The sequence below is a fragment of the Notothenia rossii genome (genome assembly GCF_949606895.1).
Source record: "Notothenia rossii genome assembly, chromosome: 6".
In the NCBI taxonomy this organism is placed as follows: Eukaryota; Metazoa; Chordata; class Actinopteri; order Perciformes; family Nototheniidae; genus Notothenia; species Notothenia rossii.
Window position 1 is genome coordinate 46,275,292 of NC_136909.1, and position 12,122 is coordinate 46,287,413.

The following is a 12,122-nucleotide window of genomic DNA, read 5'->3' on the forward strand; positions in this document are numbered from 1 at the left end:
CAAAAAGACGTTTACCAGCCTCTGAACAAAGCTGAACTTGAAAACAACCTTTGAACAAGGCTTATAACAAAATGAACATTATAATTCATAGCATCCTGTTGCAGACTTTTTTTTTTGGTTCCACTAAGGACACACCAGACTTTGTGGAAATGGAGATATATTATAAATGAATTTGATCAAATTCAGACCCCTGGTCTACAAGATGGTTACTGCAGTATTAGAATACTATAAACTATTTAGAATTCCCATACAAGCCACAGAACGGGGCTGGGTAATCATGTTACAAAAACTAAAGATGTCCTTGTAGAAACTGTCACCAAAGCCATCTTGCTTAAGAGGGTCGAGCAAATACAACTCTCTCTTTGCTGGCTTGATCACCTGTCAACCATTCACAAAACAGCTGAAATTAGACATAATCCAACACCTCAAGAAAACCACACAGCACAACTTGTGTTCATTTTGTACCAGCTGGTGAGATCATTTGGAACAGACTCACGCAAAGCAAATAGTGATCTGCCTCTCCTTGCTTTCGACTCCAGGCAGGGATTCAAACCATGTCCTTGGTGGCCATTTTGTCAGCCTCGTATTATAAACAAGGGATTTTAAGTTGCTGTATATCAATGTCAAGCAACATAGAAGGTCTCAAGCAACAGGAACTCACTGGAAAACTGGCCAACGCGTCAGCTGTTTTGGACTTCCAGGTAGGAACCACATACATGTCCACGATGTGTATATGTTTGCCCTATATTGATAGTTTTCCAAAAAAAATGAAATCTTCATAGAAGTATGTTCAACAACAAGAGAAAACCACACTTCACGAGATTGGAGTTTCACCACTAAACAGCTATTTAGAAAATATGTGTTATTCAAAAGAAAAAAGCTGGCCAATGATGTCTGTTGAAAACCTTACATGTATTTGGGTGGCTTCTTGTACCATCTTCAGGCACGTGTTTCCAATCTGAAACAGTAATAACAGTAAGGTACTGTTGGAGATTTGGAGGATGTTTAAAACCAACCTCGTCTCCGCGTGTCGTTTGATAAGCTGGGTAAATTCGTAAAAAGGAAGGGATTAAGAAACACCAGAATGCAAGTGAAACAATAATCTTGTTTTAATGATACAAGGTAACAATACAAATACAAAGGAATCGCGAAGCACTCTGCAGAGTACTCCGGGCTCAGGTTCTACCACGTGTGAGACAGGTCTCAGGAACGGCCGGTCAAAAACAAGAGCACGAACCAAAGGAAAACACAGGCTTTCATACTAAAACACAGGAGGAGGTGTGTGCGTGCTTTCCCCCAGAGGTCATCTTATTGGGAGAGACCAACACATGGCCTGTCGCACCCAATCAGTGCGACACAGCAGAAGAAACCCGGAAACAAAAAGTCTCTTTCAGTTTGACGAAGACCAGACACATTTTGGTGTCTGGTACGAACTTGCTCTCAACAACAAGTTTCCTTATCTTATTTCACATCTTGTAGCCAGCACACACACATCCCCTTTATGGCCCTTTGTCCCTGAGTCCATCTTCCCGCCTCAGGCTGCCACACACAAGTTAAACGTATGTTTTAAGATATAGTTGTTATAGTTGGCTAACTATACGTAATACATGTAAATCACTTTCATATCAATAATAACGAGGAACACATTACCTGTGCTCTTAAGCAGTATTATAGATGCTTTTCAAATAGTCAAACTTCACACAGGCCTAATATAGAGAACACACTCATTTGTCCTACAGCCCCTCCCGCCATTTGAGCTATTGTTCACATCTTTACTTCAAATAAAAGGTTTCACATTGCATATTTCCAGCTTCCTTTACACATACTGTTATTATTAATACAAAGTAATTAACCACACACATCTATTGAAAACAAGTAGATTTCCCTGATAATTGACATGCTGAAAATGCTCTCTCGTCCCTCTCATAAAAGCTGCTTCCATTTCATAGAGTAATAAAACATGTTTAAGCTAATTTCTCCACAATGTTTGTAGCCATTTAGTACCCACACATGAAGGAATAAAAACAGAGGTATAGTTGAACAGTAATCATGCAGCACATATATTTACTGCAATGAAAACACACACATTTGCCCTAAGCATGTGTAACGCACACTCTTCTTTTATGAGGGAAACATTCCAGAGTCTTGGAGCTATCCCCAAATTAGGATGTCCCCTGCTCCCATCCTTCTCTAAACACAAAGACTTCACCTCAATATATTGGGGAGGGAAAATATACTTTGTCCCTTCAAATTTAACACACATGAATATATATAAGGTGACATTAAAATGAATATACCAGATTTAACTTTCCTGCCATAACACGTTACTTTAATACTTCAAATAATTCAAATAATCCTTCAGTACCTGTGCCATTTAATTGAGACAAGATAAAGTTGGCAGGAAAGCTCTAGTATACCTACATTTGACTCCATGCACTGAGGAAGAACCAGGCTCCAAAAGTCCTCTCTGGTCAGGCACACATCCCCTTCCTTCACAATGACCTCTGCTCCAGGCCTATCGTGGTCTAGCACATAGCTGAGCTGCAAATAACAGATTGCAAAACATACTTCAAGCCAATAGAAAAATTAAAATCAAAACAATGCACCTTCATCACTGTAAATGAAGTAAACTAGTAATCTAGCTTGGATTGAATCGGATGTAGATCCTTTGCGTATTTCGCACCAGAGAGGGCATACTGGTGGTCAGCAACTGATCCCTCCGAATCCAACTTCGGTTCAGCTGTTATTAGATAGATAGACAAAAAATAAACAGTATTATTCAAGTACCACACATGAAGTATACCTAAAATGTGTCCTTGTATTGATAATCGAAATACCTCTCAACGTAGGCTGGATAAAGGGCTTCAGCTGAGACACATTCACACCCTGTCTCAGCTGAGCTCCTGTTGAGCCCAACAGGGTTGCCACACCCTTGTTGGTGATTGAGGAAACCACATAAGGCCCAAACCAGTTGCACTCCAGTTTTCCACCTTTTCGGCCCTCCTTCCTCTTATTCGCTCTCAGGACCTCATCTCCAACATTAATCAGGAAAGATTTTACATTCTTTCGCTTGATTGTTTCATAACGGATTTTTTGTCTCTGTTGTGCAGTTTGAATGTTCTGGTAAATCTGAGAAAGATATGTAACAGTTATCATTTACAGTCTTTAACATACGCTTGCATTTTTTAGGAGTTATTATGTTTTAAATATTGCCATTTTATTCTCACCTTCGAGTGCAAATCTGCAACGGTTGCAGCCTTTGCCTCAAGCTGCTGTTCTGCCTCATCAGCAGGCACCAAAACAGAGGTATCATCCCCGTCATTGTGTGTTGCATTTATTGAACCCGGGACGCGAGGGTGCCTCCCAAACTGGGCAAAATAGGGCGTGCACTTGGTTGACCTCTGAAAACATAACAATTCCTTTTAGTATCTCTGTTGAGCATTGTTTCCATCTGCATTTGTTACAACATTGTACCTGCTTTGAGGTGTTAATGCTGGCCACAATGCCCCTCAAGTGTTCATCCCAGTCATTCTGGTCCTCTCCGCAGTACTTGGAAAGTGCTTTTTTGATGGTTTGGTTGGTACGCTCATCTTGGCCATTGCACTGGGGATGGTAGGCTGAAGTGATGCAGTGTTTTACACCCAATGCATCGAAAACACCACGGTTGAACTGCAGGTGGTTTAGTGTACACCAATTACCCTGATCGTATTACATTGTTACACATAACACATACACTGTATTAGATAGATTATTGTACCTCATTCACAAATTCCCGTCCTTGGTCGGTAATGATCTTCTCGACAAGCCCGAAATCGAGAAGAATGTTGATGATCTTTTTTAAGACCTCAGCAGCTGTTTTCTGGTAGAGAGTTTTTGCTACCACCCACTTCGTGAATAAATCGGTCACTGTTAGAATGTATCTGCAATATGAAATGCAGAATGTTGTAAATACATACAGAATAACTGTCAATTATTTCCTTTCTTTTTAAACCAGAATCTTCACGTTTAGAACCTTTAAAGGAGGTTACACATGCTTCAGCCCATCATGATAGTACCTTTTGCCCTTAGCAGTGGTGGGAAGTGGGCCAATGAGATCCACACCAAGGACAGTCCATGCCTCGGGAACATGAATCGGATGCAGTACGGGTGCAACCGTTTTAATGGCCTCGTGTTGCTGGCAGCGGGGACACTCATCAACCTTCGCAAATATCATACATTTTCAATCAGCAAAACAAAAAATCTTAGGTATAAAAATGATAGAACAGAGAAAACTTTCAGAGGAGACAGAATTAAACTGTTCAAGTTCTGAAATATGTTTTTAATCAGCTCCGATGTAGCTCAAACTGTCTCACTCTGTTTCAATGTACACATACAACACATTTCTATAGATCAATAATCAGTCAGTCAAAAACTCCCACCCATTTCTTCACGTCTTCCCGCATAGTGGACAAGTGGTACGTTGCCAAAATCTTCTCGGTGGTGCGCCTTCTCCCTGCATGACCTCCGGAACCCAGGTTATCATGGCACTCCTTCAGGACATCGATAATTTGGTCCTTGGTGCACACAACCATCCTCTCATTGTCCTTGTACTTGTAGTACAAATCTCCAGCTGGCACATCAGGAACAAAAAAACAATCATTTAGACATGGGTAGAGATGACATTATGACTAAAAGCTGTTCAAGAAATCCAGTGGCAAATGGGGTTTAGACGTAACAACTACAGTAATAGTGTGTATACTAATAAAAAGAAAAAGGAGAAACAAGCTATGGAGTCCTTGCGATTTACTGAAACATTTTGGAATTGCAATATGATAAACCATTAGAGGTATGATCACTTTTGCACCAAAAAACACCATTAGATAAATAGATAGATAGATATATACTTTATTGATCCCTAAAAGTAAAGGGATGTGATGATGTCACATGTACAGGGGTTTATACCTCATAATAAAAACGTATGTTCATGACTTAACCATGGCCTTATTCTGTTACTTACCTTTGATCAGGTATTGTTTGGATGCCCTCTGGATTAACGCCATCCTTGTATCAGGCTTTTCAGCGGCGATGGTGAGATCGTGGTAACCACCATTGAGCACGTAGTGCTTTATCTCAGTATAAAAGCTCTCAATTTCTGTCATGAAAGTTAAGAACAAAAGAAAATATTACCTATGGCCCGAAAATGTCGTGGTCATTATGGGGAAGCGGAGGGATTTAGATCGGCATGAAGGTATTCTTTTCACCATAATGACCAAGTCGCTGCACATTATCCCGCTTATTACATGGACACATTCTCAACAAAGTAACGATATGACTCCCAATATTAATTGAAATGCTTTTGTGGATTTAGAAAATGATTTTATTGATTTAAAAATAGTTGTATGTATTGATTGAAATTGACATGCATCCGCTAAGAAAAATAGTCCGTTGTTACTGTTTGAACTAACGTACCAACGGCAATGAACATAACAAAAGAACATATTACATATTACCTATGGCGCGAAAATGTTGTATATATACATATTTCATGGATTGTGATTGCTGCGCATTATCCCTTACTTAATAAATACTTTTTTTGATAATCTATTATATAGAAAAGTATATCATATTGATATATAATATATCATTTCTTGATAATATATAATATAATCAAATATAACAATCAAAACGAAATAAAAAAAATAGTCCGTTGTTACTGTTTGAACTAACGTACCAACGGCACTGAACATATTACATATTACCTACCATATTACGTTATATACTTCTTACCTTCGATTTCTCTTGTTCTTCTCCTCATTCGTCTTTGTTTTTCTTCAAGTTTGTATTGTATTTCTTGAAGTTTTTATGTTGTTGGTCGAATGCACTTAAGCGTCAGCTAAATGCAATGTAATGTAATGATAAAAAAAAACCTCTATACTCTAGACAGCGTGGGTAAATGACCGTACAGCCAATCACAATGCGTGACATCATTACATTACATTACATTACATTACATTGCATTTAGCTGACGCTTTTATCCAAAGCGACTTACAATAAGTGCATTCGACCAGGAAGATACAACCTTTAAGAAAACAGAATCATATAAGTACATCAGGTTTCATAGAGCCAAACATTTCAAGTGCTACTCAACTGGCATTTAGAAAGCCAGCCCTTTATTAGTATATAAGTGCTTTGTTAGTAATTCTATCGCTCGAAGTGGAGTCTAAAGAGATGAGTTTTCAGTTTGCGTCGGAAGATGTGTAAGCTATCTGCTGTCCTGATTACAATGGGGAGCTCATTCCACCATTTTGGAGCCAGGATAGCAAACCCACGTGTTTTTGCTGACGGGAACTTGGGTCCCCCTCGCAGTGCGGGTGCAGCGAGCTGTTTGGCTGATGCAGAGCGGAGTGCACGTGCTGGGGTGTACGGTTTAACCATGTCCTGGATGTAGGAAGGGCCAGATCCATTCGCAGCATGGTACGCAAGTACCAGTGTCTTGAAGTGGATTCTAGCAGTTACTGGAAGCCAGTGAAGGGAGCGGAGGAGCGGTGTGGTGTGGGAGAATTTGGGAAGGTTGAAGACCAGACGAGCCGCTGCATTCTGGATGAGCTGCAGAGGTCGGATGGCACATGCAGGTAGACCAGCCAGGAGGGAGTTGCAGTAGTCTAGGCGTGAGATGACGAGAGCCTGGACCAGAATCTGCGCTGATGTCTGGGTCAGCTGGGGACGTATCCTCCTGATGTTGTAAAGCGTGTATCTGCAGCAGCGGGTTGTAGCAGCGATGTTTGCAGTGAAGGACAGTTTGTTATCTAGGACCACACCCAGATTCCTTGCAGTCTGAGTCGGGGAAACAACAGAGGTGCCGATGTTGATTGTTAGGTCAAGAGTGGGACAATCTTTTCCCGGAAGGAAGAGCAGTTCAGTCTTGTCAAGGTTGAGCTTGAGGTGATGAGCAGACATCCACCGAGAGATGTCTGCTAGGCAAGCAGAGATGCGTGCGACGACCTGGGTCTCTGAGCGGGGAAAGGACAGAATTAGTTGGGTGTCGTCAGCGTAGCAGTGGTATGAAAAACCATGCGGGCTAATGACAGACCCGAGCGAGTTTGTGTACAGGGAGAAGAGGAGGGGACCAAGAACCGAGCCCTGAGGGACCCCTGTAGTTAATTGACAAGGGTCGGACTCGGACCCTCTCCAAGTAACCCTGTAGGTGCGGTCGTTGAGGTATGAGGTGAGGAGGGAAAGTGCAGTGCCTGAAACTCCAAGTTCTTGGACAGTGCGAAGGAGGATCCGATGGTTCACCGTGTCGAATGCAGCAGACAGGTCCAGAAGGATGATGACAGAGGAGAGGGAGGCTGCTTTAGCAGTGTGCAGTTCGTCAGAGACAGCAAGGAGAGCAGTTTCTGTTGAGTGACCTGCCTTGAAACCAGACTGGTGCGGATCCAGAAGGTTGTTCTGATGGAGATAACAGGAGAGATGTTTAAAGACAGCGCGTTCAAGTGTTTTAGACAGGAACGGGAGGAGAGAGACGGGCCTGTAGTTAATAACATCAGACGGATTGAGAGTGGGTTTCTTAAGGAGAGGGTTTACTCTTGCCTCCTTGAGACTGTTTGGAAAGTGACCAGAAGTTAGAGAAGTGTTGATGAAATGGGTGAGAAATGGTAGAATATCAGGAGCGATAGTCTGAAGGAGGTTTGAGGGGATAGGGTCCAGAGAACAGGTGGTAGGACGGGCAGAGGTAACGAGGGTAAGAACCTCACTTGGAGAGAGAGGGGAGAAGGAGGTCAGTGTGTGGGTGAAGGGAGGGTCTGGTGACCCAGCGGTGAGTAAAGGTGAGTCAGAAAAAGAAGAGCGAATATCATCAACCTTTTTTTCAAAGTGGTTAACAAAGTCGCTTGACAGAAGGGAGGAGGGGGGAGGTGCTTTGGGGGGGTCCAAGAGGGTGGAGAAGATAGAAAATAGTTTTTTGGGATTGGAATAGGAAGATTGGATCTTATCTTGAAAGAAAGTGCTTTTTGCCTGAGAGATGGAAGCAGAGAAAGAGGAGAGGAGAGCCTGATAGGTTAGGAGGTCGTCATGGTGTTTGGATTTCCACCATTTCCGCTCTGCTGCCCGAAGGATGGTTCTATTAGCACGCAGTGCGTCATTTAGCCAGGGAGCAGGAGGGGACTGACGAGCCGGCCGCGATGTGAGAGGACAGAGAGAGTCCATAGAGGATGAGAGAGTCGAGAGGAGAGTTTTTGCAGCAGTGTTTGGAGGCAGGAGTTGGAACGAGTCAGAGGAAGGGAGGGCTGAGAGCACCGATGAGGCAAAGGTAGAGGGGGAGAGGGAACGGAGGTTACGGCGGACAGGAGCAGAGTTAGAAGAGATTAGGTTGTTATGTTTGGAAAGGGGTAGAGAGAATGAAATGAAGAAGTGATCGGATGTGTGGAGCGGGTTTACAGAGAGGTTAGAAGTAGAGCAGTTCCTTGAGAATATGAGATCAAGGACATTGCCAGCTTTATGAGTTGGTGGGGATGGAGACAGTGAGAAAGCAAAGGTGGTTAACAGAGATGTTAGTTCAGATATCTTCCCTGTCTGGAGGTTGAAATCTCCGAGAAGTACAGCGGGAGGGCCAGTTTCAGGGATGTGTGAGAGGAGATTATCTAACTCCTCCAAGAAGTCCCCCAAGGCGCCTGGTGGACGGTAGAGAACAACAATGGTTAATTGTATAGGATGGGTTACTGTGACGGCATGGAATTCAAAGGTGGAAGGAGTGAAATTAGGTAGCTTGAAGAGGGAAAAGCTCCAGTTGGGAGAGAGCAGGAGACCAGTGCCACCTCCTCTGCCAGAGGGTCTGGGTGTATGGGAGAAGGAATATGCTGTGGAGAGAGCTGCTGGGGTGGATGTGTTGGATGGAGTGATCCAGGTCTCCGTGAGAGCAAGGAAATCCAGAGACTGCAGGGAAGCGTAGCCAGAGATGAAGTCAGCCTTAGGGACAGCTGACTGGCAGTTCCACAGGCCCCCTGAAACGAGATGTTGGATCTCAGTGGAGTATGTGGGATAGACGAGAGCAGGCCGGTGAAATCGATTAGGAGAAACACGGGGCCAGTGATAATTGCGAGAAGACACATGAACAGGAATGCAGAAAATACACATGATTATAGCATGAGGGGCTAGAGAACCCAAGAGAATTGAATAAAACTAAATAACACCAGCGATACTTGGCGCAATCAGAGTAGGATTTGCCTCCTCTTTGCCTCCCACGTGACTCCCACAGGACTCTTAATGTCTTTGTCAGTCTTCGTCTGGCTGACGCTGAAGCTGACGCTCCACTAAAACGCAACCTAAGATGGATACCTGATTGCTCAGTTCTCACAGCTTTGGGAGCACGCCCCTGTAATTAGTTAACTATTTTCTGCTGATGGGCGACAGCAGAGTCTTCCTACCTATTGTAATGCACACTTGAGGGGCGTGACTCACTGAGACCTGAGTTACAGCTGGAGTTGAGCAGATCTGAGATTTTAAAATCTCTCAGAAATCGCCGTTTTAGCTACAATAACATCATTGACGTCATTACGTCGTACGTCGTGACGTCACTGGTAAGAGACGAACCCCGAACACATCTGGTACCCCGAACACATCTGGTACCGACACCGGATCACAGCTGTTTTCCGCCTGAACAATATTCTGTCTGTAACACTACCGCGCCTTTTTTTTAAATTAAAGTATCCCATTTGAATCTTCTCAGAGACTCCTTTTAGTCTCATTTTAAAGCTTCTCTCCTGGACGCGAGAATAGCGAACATATTTAACACTGGGGATGCTTCAATCACTCAAAGAAAGGAGTATGAATGTACGGCTTCCCCACTGACACAGAGAGGAGGAAAGAATGGCTGGCTCAAGTCAGCAGGAGCAATTTAACTATCACAAAAGACAACAACAAAAGCAACAAAATATGTGAGGTATTTTTCACAAAACGAAAACCAGACCATTGGGAAGCTTAATGTCTTTTAAATCAAAATAAGGAACAGGGAGAGGCTTGCAAAGCTCTGGGAGGTGAGACTCAGGCTCAGGGTGAGGGTCTCATTGTAGGTCTTCAGGCTCCATTGAATCCCCCTTGGGTTCTTGTGCTGAGAGAGGGAGACAAAGACAGGAGAAAGGGTTAGATACATCTAGCAACCTATAGGAGGAGAAATTGCTGACCTATTTGAAACTTACCTTGTGTTTTCACTCTCACTTAAGTCCCTCTCCCTTTGCCATCAATCCAAAATCAGCTGAGCTGCAACATAATACAGAGAGGTAATAATCAACAGAATCACAAGGACATAATATGACTGCTAAAAACACTCACCTATAAGTTACGTTTTTGTTTACTGTTTAGAAGTCTCAAATATGCACTCTAAATCCATATCAATAGCAATGTATCACAAAAATAGCTCTCTTCCTTATTATTGTGTAACGTTAACTATATTATACTAGTTTGAACTCCAAAATGGATATCCTCATTTCACCACCTCCACCCACTACAATCACACGCCCCAATGTTATATTGAACTAATATTGAACTCCCTCCACCCCGGATAAAAGCACGTTAAGAAGCCCTTTCTCTCTAATTCCACAACGTTGGACGGAATAACATTAAGAGAACGGATTAATAGGCTGTTCATGGTTAACGTGTGTTGCTAACTTTATCCGGTCCTAGCCTAATCTGTTTAGTTGTCCGATTGAAAATTAACGCAAGCTCTATGCCCATTGTAGAACAGGAAACAGAAGTTGGTCCAGGTTCTGGTCAACCCAAAATTGTGATAGAGAGAGAAACATGTTTTGTCATTCTGCCACCTCTAATGCTTACAGCAAGTAATCAATACCTCAGAAGGGTTCATGTACATGTAGGCTACGGTTTGTTAGCCGTTTGCTTAAACTACCCCTATAGCTATGTTGCCGGCTAGCAAACTCAGGCATTGCAAACAATAACGTGATATCAGAAAACTAGAAATGTATAACTCACCTGACACTATGGCGTACTATTTTCTTTATTCAAGTCTGTCAAGTCCTGTAAATGTCAATGATGGATGTGTAATAAGAACGTCAACAGCCTGATGGCAACCGAAAATCCCTCTCTCATCTCAGATAGAAGATATGATTGGAAACGATCAGCCTATCAGAATTGACCTTCTTGAGTTCTCCGATTGGTTGGTTTTGTGGCATATTTGTAACGCTATGACAACTTGAGAGAGCGCAGGCAAAGCTGAGCGCGCACAGGGTGGAGAGGTCGAGCGAGCGCGTGCAGCGTTCTGCTTGCGCACGGAGCAGGAGTTTTATGAGACAAAATATATTTCTCTGTGCTCAAAAATGTTCAAGTGCGCGCTCAATCGCATTTTCTATGCTCAACATGTTTCATTGCGTGCTCAGGATAGAGGCACAAATATAACGCCATATAAATGAGAAGAGCTGCAGCGAGAGCAAAAGTCTGATCATTGAGAAAGGAGCAAAGAGAACTGCAAACAAAAATATATGTAAAACAAAGAAAAAAGACTTACAGTTTACATGATTACAAAAAGATTTTTTTCCAACTTATAGTTTTATTTTTGAAATTTATTTTATTTTGCTTGACTCAGTTTTTTTTTCTTTTAAACTCTCAGTTTGCTTATTCTGAGAAAGTGTTGCTTTATCTTTATGATACAAAACTAATCCCATACACTTTGAGCATATCACCACTATACCGTTGATTTATTTAATGTATAAACTGCCCATAATGTTCATATAGAACAGTGGCTTTGTTTTGGATTAAGTCAACCGGATAACTCAAAACATACGGTTGAACTAGATTCGTACTGTACCCGCTCTCGCTAAACTGTCCTACAACGCTGCGATCAACTCGTTCGCTCATGCCAGCCGTGCCCTATCTAGTTAGGTGCGCGTTCACATGAAAGGGGTGGTATCTGGAGCATTCGACCAATCACAAACATGGAGAAGCATACTGATAGCGCAGCGTCATACTACCTGAATGAAAAGTCAACTATAATATTAGTCAAATATGAAGAAGTTAAACTTTAAACATCCATGACTTAAACACTTTATCCAGGATAAAAGCCACACAGTTGCACCTGCAAGGTGAATACAGCTGGTAAAAGAAAAAGTGTTTGAATGCGTACATTAACAGGTTTA

The 12,122-nt window shown here is 42.5% G+C and overlaps 1 protein-coding gene across 1 annotated transcript in view; it reads right to left on the reverse strand.

Moving 5' to 3' along the window:
- Nucleotides 1–9,706, reverse strand: part of LOC307044827 (uncharacterized protein) — a 156,474-nt gene extending 146,768 nt beyond the window's left edge. The window contains exon 1 of the mRNA XM_079690218.1: nt 5,963–9,706. Coding sequence (XP_079546344.1) covers nt 6,181–9,111 — 2,931 coding nt within the window. The 5' untranslated portion in view covers nt 9,112–9,706 and the 3' untranslated portion in view covers nt 5,963–6,180. The remainder of the gene's footprint in view (nt 1–5,962) is intronic.
- Nucleotides 9,707–12,122: the final 2,416 nt, after the last annotated feature.